General features: G+C 42.4%; 1 protein-coding gene across 1 annotated transcript; it reads right to left on the bottom strand.

Annotated features, from left to right (window-relative positions):
- Positions 1 to 8,192: 8,192 nt before the first annotated feature.
- On the bottom strand, positions 8,193 to 14,884 carry LOC116360825 (zinc finger protein 568-like). The gene is made up of 2 exons (XM_031815709.1): positions 14,317 to 14,884; positions 8,193 to 9,542 (listed from the first exon to the last, which is right to left on the bottom strand). The coding sequence occupies exons 1-2, from the start codon at positions 14,627 to 14,629 to the stop codon at positions 8,527 to 8,529; spliced, it is 1,329 nt and encodes a 442-aa protein (XP_031671569.1). The 5' UTR covers positions 14,630 to 14,884; the 3' UTR covers positions 8,193 to 8,526.
- Between the last annotated feature and the right edge of the window lie 3,898 nt (positions 14,885 to 18,782).

The following is an 18,782-nucleotide window of genomic DNA, read 5'->3' as shown; positions in this document are numbered from 1 at the left end:
AAAATTCTTTCCACAGTGGGAACAGTGGTGTCGTCCTGTTGGTTTGGGCATCTCTCGGTCTGGTTCCCCTGAAGGACTCTTCCTGCTGTCAGAGTGAGGGTCTGGTTCCCCTGAAGGATTCTTCCTGCTGTCAGAGTGAGGGTCTGGTTCCCCTGAAGGACTCTTCCTGCTGTCAAAGTGAGGGTATGGTTCCCCTGAAGGACTCTTCCTGCTGTCAAAGTGAGGGTCTGGTTCCCCTGAAGGACTCTTCCTGCTGTCAGAGTGAGGGTCTGGTTCCCCTGAAGGACTCTTCCTGCTGTCAAAGTGAGGGTCTGGTTCCCCTGAAGGACTCTTCCTGCTGTCAGAGTGAGGGTCTGGTTCCCCTGAAGGACTCTTCCTGCTGTCAGAGTGAGGGTCTGGTTCCCCTGAAGGACTCTTCCTGCTGTCAGAGTGAGGGTCTGGTTCCCCTGAAGTATTCTTCCTGCTGTCAGAGTGAGGGTCTGGTTCCCCTGAAGGATTCTTCCTGCTGTCAGAGTGAGGGTCTGGTTCCCCTGAAGGACTCTTCCTGCTGTCAGAGTGAGGGTCTGGTTCCCCTGAAGGACTCTTCCTGCTGTCAGAGTGAGGGTCTGGTTCCCCTGAAGGACTCTTCCTGCTGTCAGAGTGAGGGTCTGGTTCCCCTGAAGGACTCTTCCTGCTGTCAGAGTGAGGGTCTGGTTCCCCTGAAGGACTCTTCCTGCTGTCAGAGTGAGGGTCTGGTTCCCCTGAAGGACTCTTCCTGCTGTCAGAGTGAGGGTCTGGTTCCCCTGAAGGACTCTTCCTGCTGTCAGAGTGAGGGTCTGGTTCCCCTGAAGGACTCTTCCTGCTGTCAGAGTGAGGGTCTGGTTCCCCTGAAGGACTCTTCCTGCTGTCAGAGTGAGGGTCTGGTTCCCCTGAAGGACTCTTCCTGCTGTCAGAGTGAGGGTCTGGTCTCTCTCCTACCAGAGACAAACATATCATTTAATTAAACAGAGAACTGAAGGAAACCTCCACATGATAAAACGGTCTAATCCAAACAGGTTGAATCCAGACCATATCCCACAATAGCCAGAGATCAGTCTTCACAACATTTCATAATACAAAATAAACTTGGTGAGATTTAATGATGTAGAGATGCAAATCTAATCCTGCTCTCATCCTGCTCTAATCCTGCTCTAATCCTGCTCTCATGGAATGTCTTGATTATAGGCTGAACAGAGCTCTATAATAATAGATAATGTCATGTCTCCAGGCTGAGCAGAGCTCTGTAATAATAGATAATGTCATGTTTATAGGCTGAACAGAGCTCTGTATAATAGATAATGTCATGTTTACAGGCTGAGCAGAGCTCTATAATAATAGATAATGTCATGTTTACAGGCTGAGCAGAGCTCTATAATAATATATAATGTCATGTTTATAGGCTGAGCAGAGCTCTATAATAATAGATAATGTCATGGTTATAGGCTGAACAGAGCTCTATAATAATAGATAATGTCATGTTTACAGGCTGAGCAGAGCTCTATAATAATAGATAATGTCATGTTTACAGGCTGAGCAGAGCTCTATAATAATAGATAATGTCATGTTTACAGGCTGATCAGAGCTCTATAATAATAGATAATGTCATGTTTATAGGCTGATCAGAGCTCTATAATAATAGATAATGTCATGTTTACAGGCTGAGCAGAGCTCTATAATAATAGATAATGTCATGTTTACAGGCTGAGCAGAGCTCTATAATAATAGATAATGTCATGTTTACAGGCTGATCAGAGCTCTATAATAATAGATAATGCCATGTTTACAGGCTGAGCAGAGCTCTGTAATAATAGATAATGTCATGTTTACAGGCTGAGCAGAGCTCTATAATAATAGATAATGTCATGTTTACAGGCTGATCAGAGCTCTATAATAATAGATAATGCCATGTTTACAGGCTGAGCAGAGCTCTGTAATAATAGATAATGTCATGTTTACAGGCTGAGCAGAGCTCTATAATAATAGATAATGTCATGTTTATAGGCTGATCAGAGCTCTATAATAATAGATAATGTCCTGTTTATAGGCTGATCAGAGCTCTATAATAATAGATAATGTCATGTTTATAGGCTGATCAGAGCTCTATAATAATAGATAATGTCATGTTTACAGGCTGAGCAGAGCTCTATAATAATAGATAATGTCATGTTTACAGGCTGAGCAGAGCTCTATAATAATAGATAATGCCATGTTTACAGGCTGAGCAGAGCTCTGTAATAATAGATAATGTCATGTTTACAGGCTGAGCAGAGCTCTATAATAATAGATAATGTCATGTTTACAGGCTGAGCAGAGCTCTATAATAATAGATAATGTCATGTTTACAGGCTGATCAGAGCTCTATAATAATAGATAATGCCATGTTTACAGGCTGAGCAGAGCTCTGTAATAATAGATAATGTCATGTTTACAGGCTGAGCAGAGCTCTATAATAATAGATAATGTCATGTTTACAGGCTGATCAGAGCTCTATAATAATAGATAATGCCATGTTTACAGGCTGAGCAGAGCTCTGTAATAATAGATAATGTCATGTTTACAGGCTGAGCAGAGCTCTATAATAATAGATAATGTCATGTTTATAGGCTGATCAGAGCTCTATAATAATAGATAATGTCCTGTTTATAGGCTGATCAGAGCTCTATAATAATAGATAATGTCATGTTTATAGGCTGATCAGAGCTCTATAATAATAGATAATGTCATGTTTACAGGCTGAGCAGAGCTCTATAATAATAGATAATGTCATGTTTACAGGCTGAGCAGAGCTCTATAATAATAGATAATGCCATGTTTACAGGCTGAGCAGAGCTCTGTAATAATAGATAATGTCATGTTTACAGGCTGAGCAGAGCTCTATAATAATAGATAATGTCATGGTTACAGGCTGAGCAGAGCTCTATAATAATAGATAATGCCATGTTTACAGGCTGAGCAGAGCTCTATAATAATAGATAATGTCATGGTTACAGGCTGAGCAGAGCTCTATAATAATAGATAATGTCATGTTTATAGGCTGAGCAGAGCTCTATAATAATAGATAATGTCATGTTTATAGGCTGAGCAGAGCTCTATAATAATAGATAATGTCATGGTTATCCATGAAGACGAACAAACTCACAGGGGCCATACTTGCGAACAGTCGAGCACCACTAACAATAAGCAAGCATTTAAATTTAAACAGGTTCTCCTGCTCAACATTAAAATAGTTGACTGTAGCGTCTTAGTCTCTGACTGGACCTGGTATCCTGGATGTCAGGAAGCCTGGCCCCACCATACGCTCCACCCTCTGTAGTGTCTTAGTCTCTGACTGGACCTGGTATACAGGTCCTGGATGTCAGGAAGCCTGGCCCCACCATACGCTCCACCCTCTGTAGTGTCTTAGTCTCTGACTGGACCTGGTATACAGGTCCTGGATGTCAGGAAGCCTGGCCCCACCATACGGTCTACCCTCTGTAGCGTCTTAGTCTCTGACTGGACCTATTATACAGGTCCTGGATGTCAGGAAGCCTGGCCCCACCATACGCTCCACCCTCTGTAGCGCCTTAGTCTCTGACTGGACCTATTACAGAGGTCCTGGGTGTCAGGAAGCCTGGCCCCACCATACGCTCCACCCTCTGTAGCGTCTTAGTCTCTGACTGGACCTATTATAGAGGTCCTGGATGTCAGGAAGCCTGGCCTCACCATACGCTCCACCCTCTGTAGTGTCTTAGTCTCTGACTGGACTCTTTGGGCCTTCCTCTAACACCACCTATTATAGAGGTCCGGATGTCAGGAAGCCTGGCCCCACCATACGCTCCACCCTCTGTAGCGCCTTAGTCTCTGACTGGACCTATTACAGAGGTCCTGGATGTCAGGAAGCCTGGCCCCACCATACGCTCCACCCTCTGTAGCGTCTTAGTCTCTGACTGGACCTATTACAGAGGTCCTGGATGTCAGGAAGCCTGGCCCCACCATACGCTCCACCCTCTGTAGTGTCTTAGTCTCTGACTGGACCTGGTATACAGGTCCTGGATGTCAGGAAGCCTGGCCCCACCATACGCTCCACCCTCTGTAGCGCCTTAGTCTCTGACTGGACCTGGTATACAGGTCCTGGATGTCAGGAAGCCTGGCCCCACCATACGCTCCACCCTCTGTAGCGTCTTAGTCTCTGACTGGACCTATTATAGAGGTCCTGGATGTCAGGAAGCCTGGCCCCACCATACGCTCCACCCTCTGTAGCGTCTTAGTCTCTGACTGGACTCTTTGGGCCTTCCTCTAACACCACCTATTATAGAGGTCCTGGATGTCAGGAAGCCTGGCCCCACCATACGCTCTACCCTCTGTAGCGCCTTAGTCTCTGACTGGACCTGGTATAGAGGTCCTGGATGTCAGGAAGCCTGGCCCCACCATACGCTCTACCCTCTGTAGTGTCTTAGTCTCTGACCAGTCTCTGACTGGACCTGGTATAGAGGTCCTGGATGTCAGGAAGCCTGGCCCCACCATACGGTCTACCCTCTGTAGCGTCTTAGTCTCTGACTGGACCTGGTATAGAGGTCCTGGATGTCAGGAAGCCTGGCCCCACCATATGCTCCACCCTCTGTAGTGTCTTAGTCTCTGACTGGACTCTTTGGGCCTTCCTCTAACACCACCTATTATAGAGGTCCTGGATGTCAGGAAGCCTGGCCCCACCATACGCTCTACCCTCTGTAGCGCCTTACGGTCAGATGCAGAGCAGTTGCCATATCAGAGCCTGGCCCCACCATACGCTCTACCCTCTGTAGCGCCTTACGGTCAGATGCAGAGCAGTTACCATACCAGAGCCTGGCCCCACCATACGCTCTACCCTCTGTAGCGCCTTACGGTCAGATGCAGAGCAGTTGCCATACCAGAGCCTGGCCCCACCATACGCTCTACCCTCTGTAGCGCCTTACGGTCAGATGCAGAGCAGTTACCAGGCGGTGATGCCTCTGCCGTTCTATACCATCACTCATTCATATATTTTTTTTATGTACATTTTCTTATTCATTCCTTTACACTTGGTGTGTATAAGGTAGTTGTTGTGAATTTGTTAGGTTAGATTACTCGTTGGATATTACGGCATTGTCAGAACTAGAAGCACAAGCATTTCGCAACACTCGCATTATCTGCTAACCATGTGTATGTGACAAATAACATTTGATAATTACTTTGATGCAACCGGTCAGGATGCTCTCGATGGTGCAGCTGTATAACTTTTTGAGGATCTGGGGACCCATGCCAAATCTTTTCAGTCTCCTGAGGGGGAAAAGGTTTTGTCGTGCCCTCAGCTGGTGCTGCTCTCGATGAAGGATACAGTATACATTATATACATTTAAGATGAGTAATGCATAGATACGTAAACATTCTTAAAGTGGCATTATTCAAGTGACTAGTGTTCCACTTATTATAGTGGCCAATGATATCAAGTCTGTAGGTAGAAGCTGTTTTTCAGTCTCTCGGTCCCAGCTTTGATGCACCAGTACTGACCTCGTCTTCTGGATGGAAGCGGGGTGAACAGGCAGTGGCTCAAGTGGTTAATGTCCTTGATGATCTCTTTTCCTTTCCTGTGACATCGGGTGCTGTAGGTGTCCTGTAGAGCAGGTAGTTTGCCCCCAGTGATGCGTTGTGCAGACCGCACCACCCTCTGGAGAGCATTGTGGTTGTGGGCTGTGCAGTTGCCATATCAGGCGGTGATACAGCCCGAGAGGATGCTCTCAAATGTGCACCTGTAAAAGCTAGTGAGGGTTTTCGGTGACAAGTCAAATTTTTTCAGCCTCCAGAGTTTGAAGAGCCACTGTTGCACCCTCTTCACCACACGGTCTGTGTGGGTGGACCATTTCAGTTAGTCGGTGATATGAACACAGAGGAACTTAAAACCTTTCACCTTCTCCACTGTTGTCCCGTCGATGTGGATACCGTTGTAATGGACACATTTTTTTTTGCTTTTCTTTCAAAAACAAGGACATTTCTAACTGACCACAAACTTTTGAACGGTAGTTTATGGGATCAGCCTTTTTAAAATGATAAACTTGGATTAGCTAACACAACGAGCCATTGGAACACAGGAGTGAAAGTTGCTGATAATGGGCCTCTGTACGCCTATATAGATATTATTATTATTTTTTAAATCAGCCGTTTCCAGCTACAATAGTAATATTAACAATGACTACACTGTATTTCTGATCAATTTGATGTTATTTTAATGGACAAAAAGAAGAATCTTTTCTTTCCAAAACAAGGACATTTAAAAGTGACCCCAACATTTGAACGGTAGTGTGTTGTTCATGTCAAATACTTAGAAATACTTGAGCTGGATATATTCTTCTCAACTTTTGGATAATGGAACCAATGGAACCCTTTTGGATAATGGAACCAATGGAACCCTTTTGGATAATGGAACCAATGGAACCCTTTTGGATAATGGAACCCTTTTGGATAATGGAACCAATGGAACCATTTTGGATAATGGAACACTTTTGGATAATGGAACCAATGGAACCATTTTGGATAATGGAACACTTTTGGATAATGGAACCAATGGAACCATTTTGGATAATGGAACACTTTTGGATAATGGACCCCTTTTGGATAATGGAACCAATGGAACACTTTTGGATAATGGAACCCTTTTTGATAATGGAACCCTTTTGGATAATGGAACCCTTTTGGATAATGGAACCCTTTTGGATAATGGAACCAATGGAACACTTTTGGATAATGGAACCAATGGAACACTTTTGGATAATGGAACCCTTTTGGATAATGGACCCCTTTTGGATAATGGAACCAATGGAACACTTTTGGATAATGGAACACTTTTGGATAATGGAACCAATGGAACCATTTTGGATAATGGAACCCTTTTGGATAATGGACCCCTTTTGGATAATGGAACCAATGGAACACTTTTGGATAATGGAACACTTTTGGATAATGGAACACTTTTGGATAATGGAACCATTTTGGATAATGGAACCAATGGAACACTTTTGGATAATGGAACACTTTTGGATATGTGAACCAATGGAAGCTAACAATATTATATTGAGATGAATAAGGAGAAGCATGTGTTGATTGATTGGTGAAACATTTTTATGAGTGACAATTGAAAACAAACTTTACATCTACTAAACATCTGTATTTAGGCCATTTCTGATTAATTCAGTCAAATAAACAGAAAATATCAAAATATTTCAAAATAAGCATCTAGGTCTATACTGCTCCTACATGTAACAATACATCATGTATATAATGAACAGACTAGGTCTATACTGCTCCTACATGTAACAATACACAGATGTAGATAATGAACAGACTAGGTCTATACTGCTCCTACATGTAACAATACACAGATGTAGATAATGAACAGACTAGGTCTATACTGCTCCTACATGTAACAATACATCATGTATATAATGAACAGACTAGGTCTATACTGCTCCTACATGTAACAATACACAGATGTAGATAATGAACAGACTAGGTCTATACTGCTCCTACATGTAACAATACATCATGTATATAATGAACAGACTAGGTCTATACTGCTCCTACATGGTGTAACAATACATCATGTAGATGTATATAATGAACAGACTAGGTCTATACTGCTCCTACATGTAACAATACATCATGTATATAATGAACAGACTAGGTCTATACTGCTCCTACATGTAACAATACATCATGTATATAATGAACAGACTAGGTCTATACTGCTCCTACATGTAACAATACACAGATGTAGATAATGAACAGACTAGGTCTATACTGCTCCTACATGGTGTAACAATACATCATGTAGATAATGAACAGACTAGGTCTATACTGCTCCTACATGGTGTAACAATACATCATGTAGATGTATATAATGAACAGACTAGGTCTATTCTGCTCCTACACGGTGTAACAATACATCATGTAGATGTATATAATGAACAGACTAGGTCTATACTGCTCCTACATGGTGTAACAATACATCATGTAGATGTATATAATGAACAGACTAGGTCTATACTGCTCCTACATGGTGTAACAATACATCATGTAGATAATGAACAGACTAGGTCTATACTGCTCCTACATGGTGTAACAATACATCATTTAGATAATGAACAGACTAGGTCTATACTGCTCCTACATGGTGTAACAATACATCATGTAGATGTATATAATGACCAGACTAGGTCTATACTGCTCCTACATGGTGTAACAATACATCATGTAGATGTATATAATGAACATTCACTAGATATTCAGATTTATATTAAAAGATATGTTGCTTTGATAAAATGCTTTTTACTAAATTCATAACATTTCCAGGTAAAAAAATCAAGAAATGCACATTCTACTAATCTATTTAATAATTGTAATTTAAAAATATCCAAATCATATTTTGCATATCAACATTTAATAAAAAACGAAAACATACGTCAGTACACAGCCTCTATTCTGTCATGTGATTTCAGGTCCTCTGTCCAGGAAAGTATGTTAAGATTTCTCTCCAGAGTGTATTCTCTTCTTATGTTTGTTCAGGCTTCCTAACTGGGTAAAACGCATTCCACAATGGGTGCAGTGGTGTGGTTTCTCCCCCGTGTGTGTCCTTTCATGTGATTTTAGGTCCTGTGAACGTGAAAATCTATTTCCACAGTGGGAACATTGGAACGGCTTTTCTTCTGTGTGTATTATATTATGGTTGTTCAGGTTCCCTAACTGGGTAAAACTCTTTCCACACTGGGAGCAGTGGTAAGGCTTTTCTCCTGAGTGTATTCTCTTATGTTTGTTCAGGCTCCCTAACTGGGAAAAACTTTTCCCACACTGGGAGCAGTGGTGTGGTTTCTCCCCTGTGTGTGTCATCTCATGTGATTTTAGTTCCTGTGACCGTGAAAATCTTTTCCCACACTGGGAACATTGGAAAGGCTTTTCTCCTGTGTGTTTCATCTGATGTTTTTTTAGGTTCCCTAACTGGGTAAAATCCTTTCCACACAGGGCACAATGGTGTGGCTTCTCCCCTGTGTGTGTCCTCTCGTGTGATTTTAGGTGATGCAATCCTGAAAATGTCTTTCCACACTGGGAACATTGGAAAGGTTTTTCTCCTGTGTGTATTCCTTTATGCTTTTTCAGGCTCCCCAACTGGGTAAAACTCTTTCCACACTGGGAGCAGTGGTGTGGTTTATCCCCTGTGTGTGTCCTCTCATGTGATTTTAGGTGCTGTGATCGTGAAAATCTCTTTCCACACTGGGAACATTGGAAAGGCTTTTCTCCTGTGTGTATTCCTTTATGCTTTTTCAGGTTCCCTAACAGGGTAAAACTCTTTCCACACTGGGAGCAGTGGTGTGGCTTCTCCCCTGTGTGTGTCCTATCATGCTGTTTCAGCTTCCATAACCACTTAAAACTCAAATTACACTGGGAGCAGTGGTGTCGTCTCACTGGTTTGGGCGTCTCTGGGTCTGGTTCCCCTGAAGGACTCTTCTTCCGTCTGTCAGAGTGAGAGTCTGGTCTCTCTCCTGCCAAAGACAGAGTATTTAGTTAAACAGAGAGACCTGAATGAAATCTCCTGCTCTTCCTATGAGGTTTAATCCATTACCCTGTTGTAAAATATAGTGGCGCAGGAGGAGATGGCTGTGTTTTACAGGCTCTTAACCAATTGTGTATTTGTGTGTGTTCTTTCACATTATTTGTAACTTAGTTTGTACATAATGTTTCTGTCACAGTCTATTGCTGCTCTTTAATTATTTGTTTTTATTCATCTATTTGCTACTTAACACTTATTTTTCTTAAAACTGCATTGTTGGTTAAGGGCTGGTTGTGTTCCTGTTGTATTCGGTACCTGTGACAAATAAAATCTGATTTGATGACTAGATCCCTCGTACATTTGGATCCTGGATGCCGATTGGTTAATAACAGTTCCATTTGAATTATCCCTACACATCCACTGTTCCACAGCCCTGCCAGGAAATTCATCAACTAATCTCCACTGGAAAAAAGCATCTTGTATAATCTAGTGACCAATTGTTGGCTGGCTACTAGAATGGTACATAAGGGGTTATTAAGATGGGGCTAGAATGGTAATAAAACGGGTTAAGATGGGGCTAGACTGGTACATAACGGGTTAAGATGGGGCTAGACTGGTACATAACGGGTTAAGATGGGGCTAGAATGGTAGATAAGGGGTGAAGATGGGGCTAGAATGGTAGATAAGGGGTGAGGATGGGGCTAGAATGGTACATAAGGGGTTAAGATGGGGCTAGAATGGTAGATAAGGGGTGACGATGGGGCTAGAATGGTATGCAACAAGTGTTTTGTTTAATTCTCTTTTCTATGGCAAAATTAAGTTACTGTTGTGTTTTCTGCAACATAATATAATTACCAGTATGCCTATAGGGTTACTCGCACTCAAACCATGAAATGGAAAAAGTGTGAGATGCTAAACTTAATGCTGCAATATAATAACGAGTTTATATTTTCCCCATAAACAATGACTTGACTCAGGACTACGTTTGCTATTACCCTAATAAAGTTTAGAAACTTTTGTTTAGGTTTGGTGAGGATATTATAGGACTATGGTTTGGATATTATAGGGTTTAGTTATGGTTTGGTGTGGATATTATAGGACTATGGTTTGGTGTGGATATTATAGGACTATGGTTTGGTGTGTATATTATAGGACTATGGTTTGGTGTGGATATTATAGGACTATGGTTTGGTGTGGATATTATAGGACTATGGTTTGGTGTGGATATTATAGGACTATGGGTTGGTGTGGACATTATAGGGCTATGGTTTGGTGTGGATATTATAGGGCTATGGTTTGGTGTGGATATTATAGGACTATGGTTTGGTGTGGATATTATAGGACTATGGTTTGGTGTGTATATTATAGGGTTTAGTTATGGTTTGGTGTGGATATTATAGGACTATGGGTTGGTGTGGACATTATAGGGTTTAGTTATGGTTTGGTGTGGATATTATAGGACTAGGGTTTGGTGTGTATATTATAGGACTATGGTTTGGTGTGGATATTATAGGACTATGGTTTGGTGTGGATATTATAGGGCTATGGTTTGGTGTGGATATTATAGGACTATGGTTTGGTGTGGATATTATAGGACTATGGGTTGGTGTGGATATTATAGGGTTTAGTTATGGTTTGGTGTGGATATTATAGGACTATGGGTTGGTGTGGATATTATAGGGTTTAGTTATGGTTTGGTGTGGATATTATAGGACTATGGGTTGGTGTGGATATTATAGGACTATGGTTTGGTGTGGTTATTATAGGGCTATGGTTTGGTGAGGATATTATAGGGCTATGGTTTGGTGTGTATATTATAGGGCTATGGGTTGGTGTGGATATTATAGGACTATGGTTTGGTGTGGATATTATAGGACTATGGTTTGGTGTGGATATTATAGGACTATGGTTTGGTGTGGATATTATAGGACTATGGTTTGGTGTGGATATTATAGGACTATGGTTTGGTGTGGATATTATAGGACTATGGTTTGGTGTGGATATTATAGGACTATGGTTTGGTGAGGATATTATAGGACTATGGTTTGGTGTGGATATTATAGGACTATGGTTTGGTGTGGATATTATAGGACTATGGTTTGGTGTGGATATTATAGGGCTATGGTTTGGTGAGGATATTATAGGGCTATGGTTTGGTGTGGATATTATAGGACTATGGTTTGGTGAGGATATTATAGGACTATGGTTTGGTGTGGATATTATAGGGTTTAGTTATGGTTTGGTGAGGATATTATAGGACTATGGTTTGGTGTGGATATTATAGGGTTTAGTTATGGTTTGGTGTGGATATTATAGGACTATGGGTTGGTGTGGATATTATAGGGTTTAGTTATGGTTTGGTGTGGATATTATAGGACTATGGTTTGGTGTGGATATTATAGGACTATGGTTTGGTGTGGATATTATAGGGCTATGGTTTGGTGTGGATATTATAGGACTATGGTTTGGTGTGGATATTATAGGGCTATGGTTTGGTGTGGATATTATAGGACTATGGTTTGGTGTGGATATTATAGGACTATGGGTTGGTGTGGATATTATAGGACTATGGTTTGGTGTGGATATTATAGGACTATGGTTTGGTGTGGATATTATAGGACTATGGTTTGGTGTGGATATTATAGGACTATGGGTTGGTGTGGATATTATAGGACTATGGTTTGGTGTGGATATTATAGGACTATGGTTTGGTGTGGATATTATAGGACTATGGTTTGGTGTGGATATTATAGGAATATGGTTTGGTTATTATAGGGCTTATCTATGGTTTGGTGTGGATATTATAGGACTATGGTTTGGTGTGGATATTATAGGACTATGGTTTGGTGTGGATATTATAGGGCTATGGTTTGGTGTGGATATTATAGGACTATGGTTTGGTGTGGATATTATAGGACTATGGTTTGGTGTGGATATTATAGGACTATGGTTTGGTGTGGATATTATAGGACTATGGTTTGGTGTGGATATTATAGGGCTATGGTTTGGTGTGGATATTATAGGACTGACTGACAGTTGAACTTGAGGTGGGGAAGAATGTTTCAAGCCAAACAGAGTTACTCCTTTAATCTAACAATATAATGTTTGGACTTTATAGCACTCGCAGAAGGCCTGAATCATGGAGTCACCGTTCGTTTTACACTTAGGACATGACTCTGCCGTTGAGCTGTAGAATTTAAATAAACTGAAGAAAATAAATTCAAGAAGGGTACAGACTTTCTATAGGTACTGTATGTACAAATATAGATGTGGAGACACCCCACAGTTGGCCCCGGGGAGAGTAACAGCCATTATAACATAAAGAGGGTTAATATGTAAATACATATTAAGCTTCCAGAGTTGATAGTCCACAGCGTTCCATTGTCTATAACGGAGTTGAGTTCCAGAGTCCACAGCGTTCCATTGTCTATAACGGAGTTGAGTTCCAGAGCCCACAGCGTTCCATTGTCTATAACGGAGTTGAGTTCCAGAGTCCACAGCGTTCCATTGTCTATAACAGAGTTGAGTTCCAGAGTCCACAGCATTCCATTGTCTATAACGGAGTTGAGTTCCAGAGTCCACAGCGTTCCATTGTCTATAACAGAGTTGAGTTCCAGAGCCCACAGCGTTCCATTGTCTATAACGGAGTTGAGTTCCAGAGTCCACAGCGTTCCATTGTCTATAACGGAGTTGAGTTCCAGAGCCCACAGCGTTCCATTGTCTATAACAGAGTTGAGTTCCAGAGCCCACAGCGTTCCATTGTCTATAACGGAGTTGAGTTCCAGAGTCCACAGCGTTCCATTGTCTATAACAGAGTTGAGTTCCAGAGTCCACAGCATTCCATTGTCTATAACAGAGTTGAGTTCCAGAGACCACAGCGTTCCATTGTCTATAACAGAGTTGAGTTCCAGAGTCCACAGCGTTCCATTGTCTATAACAGAGTTGAGTTCCAGAGCCCACAGCGTTCCATTGTCTATAACGGAGTTGAGTTCCAGAGACCACAGCGTTCCTTATAAGTGGCTATTTTAGGTCGTCAGATTAGCCCAAATGCTAATTTCTCAGCCTATCACAGACACACACAACTTTTGAATGGAAAAAAATTTAATGGATGAAATGTATCTAAATGACTGTTCAAAACATGGAAAACATATTTGTAAAAAGTAAATTTGACAAAAAAAATGTGTACAAATGTTTTAATATGTTTATCTTGGTTAATTTAAAACAGTAACTGTTACAAAAGGTTAAGAAAATATAAATATATAAATGATATAAATGATCCATTTTTCCATAATTTCCAACATGGGGAATGCTGGTGTTTTTAGACTGAGCAAACATATGGAAGTGTTTTAAGATGGTGATGCCATTGATCATTTAGCTATTAGATTAAGAATTGTAGGATCCCTTTAGGTCCCCCCCCCCCCACAAAATATTTAAACATTTGATAAAATATTTTATTTGTCCTTTACTACTATAGCCCATAGAAAAGCATTTTAACAACACATTCATGAATGGCAAAAATGACAGTCAAAATGTTGATTAATAAGGTTTTGAAGTGTCTGTCCTAGATCTAGCAGATATAAAAGATCAGGAAATATTTTTTGTTTTTTTTTGGCACACATTTAACCCCTTATTTCTGTTGGCACAAAACTAACTCCATCGGATTTTAAATAACCTGTGGTAATTATTATTACATTTCATCCAGATCAAAATTTGATAAAAATTATCCTTCCTTGTCTCGTCTTCCCTGTATTTAAGATATTACTCACTGTTGTTAATCAGATCTTCTTTCTCCTCTTCTTCCAATGTGACAGTCACCTCCCCCAATCCAAAAACGTCATCCTCCTCTTCCTCCTTTACTGTAATATCCTCCTCTTTCACTCTGAACGTGTCTTCATCTTCTGTCAATTTAACGTCTTTCTCTTCTTCTATCACTGTAACAGCCTCACCCTCTGTTTCTTGTTTTACGGTGACATCCTCTTCTTCCTTCTCCTCTTTCACGACAATGTTCAGCCCCAGAGTGTCTTTCTCCGTCCAGCAGACCTCTTCTTTAGAAGTGGGGGACTCGTTTAGTGAGCTCATGGTTGGGATGTTAGCTAGATAGCTAGCTAGTTAGTTAGTGACAAGACTAGCACTACTGCTAATTTACCCAGCTAGCTAGCTAACAACAACGTAAATATTAAATTCAATGGTGTAACTAGCTAATAGATACGACAAGTGTGTTTAAAACACAGTGCCTAATATACAACGAAAGCATTTAAAGATCTGCAATTTTATCGTCTATGTTGGCTGGTAAGATACCGAGGTGCTCGAAAGCTACGGAGGTGAATAACTCGCTTTCGTTGTTTGAAGAAGTCCATTAGATTATACGTCACACCGGCAGCATTGCCCTGAAACAGGCACATCGCCACCTGCTGGGTGGGAGGGTAACACAGTCAAGGGAAATTTCCATTTTGGTTAATACTCACTGTAGAAACATCTGTTGGGTTGGTAGAATGTGGAAAGACACACCTAATTGGTTAATATTCCCTGTAGTAGAAACATCTGTTGGGTTGGTAGAATGTGTAAAGACCCACCTCATTGGTTAATATTCCCTGTAGTAGAAACATCTGTTGGGTTTGTAGAATGTGGAAAGACCCACCTCATTGGTTAGTTTTCTCTGGGTAATGAGTAATGCATTTTAAAGGCAGTGGTCCATTTTGAACCCACAACTCCCTCCCTGTTTTTCAACTAGTCGCTCAGTACAGTACCGTTAATATTTAATTGAATGTTCTAGTACTTTTCCATACTGAATACAGCTCAGTACTGTTACACCGTGTAGGAGCAGTTTGGACCTACTCAGTACTGTTACACCATGTAGGAGCAGTTTGGACCTACTCAGTACTGTTACACCTTGTAGGAGCTGTTTGGACCTACTCAGTACTGTTACACCGTGTAAGAGCAGTTTGGACCTACTCAGTACTGTTACACCTTGTAGGAGCAGTTTGGACCTACTCAGTACTGTTACACCGTGTAGGAGCAGTTTGGACCTACTCAGTACTGTTACACCGTGTAGGAGCAGTTTGGACCTACTCAGTACTGTTACACCGTGTAGGAGCAGTTTGGGCCTACTCAGTACTGTTACACCACGTAGGAACAGTTTGGACCTACTCAGTACTGTTACACCGTGAAGGAGCAGTTTGGACCTACTCAGTACTGTTACACCGTGTAGGAGCAGTTTGGACCTACTCAGTACTGTTACACCGCGTAGGAGCAGTTTGGACCTACTCAGTTCTGTTACACCATGTAGGAGCAGTTTGGACCTACTCAGTTCTGTTACACCATGTAGGAGCAGTTTGGACCTACTCTGTACTGTTACACCGTGTAGGAGCAGTTTGGACCTACTCAGTTCTGTTACACCGTGTAGGAGCAGTTTGGACCTACTCAGTACTGTTACACCGTGTAGGAGCAGTTTGGACCTACTCAGTACTGTTACACCGTGTAGGAGCAGTTTGGACCTACTCAGTACTGTTACACCGTGTAGGAGCAGTTTGGACCTACTCAGTATTGTTACACCGTGTAGGAGCAGTTTGGACCTACTCAGTACTGTTACACCGTGTAGGAGCAGTTTGGACCTACTCAGTACTGTTACACCGTGTAGGAGCAGTTTGGACCTACTCAGTACTGTTACACCGTGTAGGAGCAGTTTGGACCTACTCAGTACTGTTACACCACGTAGGAACAGTTTGGACCTACTCAGTACTGTTACACCGTGTAGGAGCAGTTTGGACCTACTCAGTACTGTTACACCGTGTAGGAGCAGTTTGGACCTACTCAGTACTGTTACACCGTGTAGGAGCAGTTTGGACCTACTCAGTACTGTTACACCGTGTAGGAGCAGTTTGGACCTACTCAGTACTGTTACACCGCGTAGGAGCAGTTTGGACCTACTCAGTTCTGTTACACCGCGTAGGAGCAGTTTGGACCTACTCTGTACTGTTACACCGTGTAGGAGCAGTTTGAACCTACTCAGTACTGTTACACCGTGTAGGAGCAGTTTGGACCTACTCAGTACTGTTACACCGTGTAGGAGCAGTTTGGACCTACTCAGTACTGTTACACTGTGTAGGAGCAGTTTGGACCTACTCAGTACTGTTACACCGTGTAGGAGCAGTTTGGACCTACTCAGTACTGTTACACCGTGTAGGAGCAGTTTGGACCTACTCAGTTCTGTTACACCGTGTAGGAGCAGTTTGGACCTACTCAGTACTGTTACACCGTGTAGGAGCAGTTTGGACCTACTCAGTACTGTTACACCGTGTAGGAGCAGTTTGGACCTACTCAGTACTGTTACACTGTGTAGGAGCAGTTTGGACCTACTCAGTACTGTTACACCGTGTAGGAGCAGTTTGGACCTACTCAGTACTGTTACACCGTGCAGGAGCAGTTTGGACCTACTCAGTACTGTTACACCGTGTAGGAGCAGTTTGGACCTACTCAGTACTGTTACACCATGTAGGAGCAGTTTAGACCTACTCAGTATTGTTACACTGTGTAGGAGCAGTTTGGACCTACTCAGTACTGTTACACCGTGTAGGAGCAGTTTGGACCTACTCAGTACTGTGTAGGAGCAGTTTGGACCTACTCAGTACTGTTACACCGTGTAGGAGCAGTTTGGACCTACTCAGTACTGTGTAGGAGCAGTTTGGACCTACTCAGTACTGTTACACCGTGTAGGAGCAGTTTGGACCTACTCAGTACTGTTACACCGTGTAGGAGCAGTTTGGACCTACTCAGTACTGTTACACCGTGTAGGAGCAGTTTGGACCTACTCAGTACTGTTACACCGTGTAGGAGCAGTTTGGACTTACTCAGTACTTCTTTCCACATTCTACCAACCCAACAGATGTTTCTGCTACAGTGAATATTAACCAATGAGGTGGGTCTTTCCACACAAAATGACATTTTCAACCAGTCCCTGACTGAGTCTGTAATACCAACATGTTTCAAGCAGACCACCATAGTCCTTGTGCCCAAGAACACTAAGGTAACCTTCCTAAATGACTACTGACCCGTAGCACTCACGTCTGTTGCCATGAAGTGCTTTGAAAGGCTGGTCATGGCTCACATCAACACCATTAGACCCTAGACCCACTCCAATTTGCATACCGCCCCATGCAATCTCTATTGCACTCCACACTGCCCTTTCATACCTGAACAAAAGGAACAACTATGTGAGATTGCTATTCATTGACTGCAGCTCCTCATTCAAAACTATAGTGCCCTCAAAGCTCATCAATAAGCTAAGGACCCTGGAACTAAACACCTCCCTCTAAAACTGGATCCTGGACTTCCTGACTGGCCGCCCCCAGGTGGTAAGGGTAGGTAACAACACATCCTCCACGCTGATCCTCAAATGGGTGCCCATCAGGGGTGCGTGCTCTCCTGTACTACCTGTTCACTCATGACTGCACGGCCAGGCACAACTCCACCATCAACACCATCATTAAGTTTGCCGATGACACAACAGTGTTAGGCCTGATCATCGGCAACGACGAGACAGCCTATAGGGAGGGGGTCAGAGACCTGACGGTGTGGTGCAAGGACAACAACCTCTCCCTTAACGTGATCAATATAAAGGAGATGATTGTGGACTACAGGAAAAAGAGGACCGAGCATGCCCCCATTCTCATCGACGGGGATTTAGTGGAGCAGGTTGAGAGCTTCAGGTTCCTTGGCATCCACATCACCAACAGAGGGCACAACAAAACCTATTTCCCCTCAGGAGACTGAAAAGATTTGGCATGGGTCCTCAGATCCTCAAAAGGTTCTACAACTGTACCATTGAGCATCCTTACGGGTTGCATCACTGCCTGGTATGGCAACTGCTCGACCTCCAACCGCAAGGCACTACAGAGGGTAGTGCGTACGGCGCAGTACATCACTGGGGCCAAGCTTCCTGCCATCCAGGACTTATATACCAGACGGTGTCAGGGGAAGGCCCTAAAAATTGTCAAAGACTCCAGCCACTCTAGTCATAGACTGTTCTCTCTGATACCGCACGGCAAGCAGTACCTGAGCACCAAGTCTAGGTCCAAGAGGCTTTTAAACCGTTTCTACCCTCAAGCCATAAGAATCCTGTACATCTAATCAAATGACTACCCAGACTATTTGCATTGGCCCCCTTTTACACTGCTGCAACTCTGTTATTATCGATGCATAGTCACTTTAATAACTCTACCTACATGTACAAATT

The sequence above is a fragment of the Oncorhynchus kisutch genome, unplaced genomic scaffold (assembly GCF_002021735.2).
Source record: "Oncorhynchus kisutch isolate 150728-3 unplaced genomic scaffold, Okis_V2 scaffold503, whole genome shotgun sequence".
Lineage (NCBI taxonomy): Eukaryota > Metazoa > Chordata > Actinopteri > Salmoniformes > Salmonidae > Oncorhynchus > Oncorhynchus kisutch.
Note: the sequence above shows the minus strand (reverse complement) of the source record. Positions and strands in the feature narration are given on the sequence as shown.

Bases quoted from the DNA above. Each gene is read 5' to 3' on its own strand.
- LOC116360825 (XM_031815709.1), bottom strand. From the start codon at position 14,629: ATGAGCTCACTAAACGAGTCCCCCACTTCTAAAGAAGAGGTCTGCTGG. The intron at 9,543-14,316 runs GTGAGTAATATC...TGTCTTTGGCAG, and splicing joins AGAAGATCTGATTAACAACA to GAGAGAGACCAGACTCTCAC.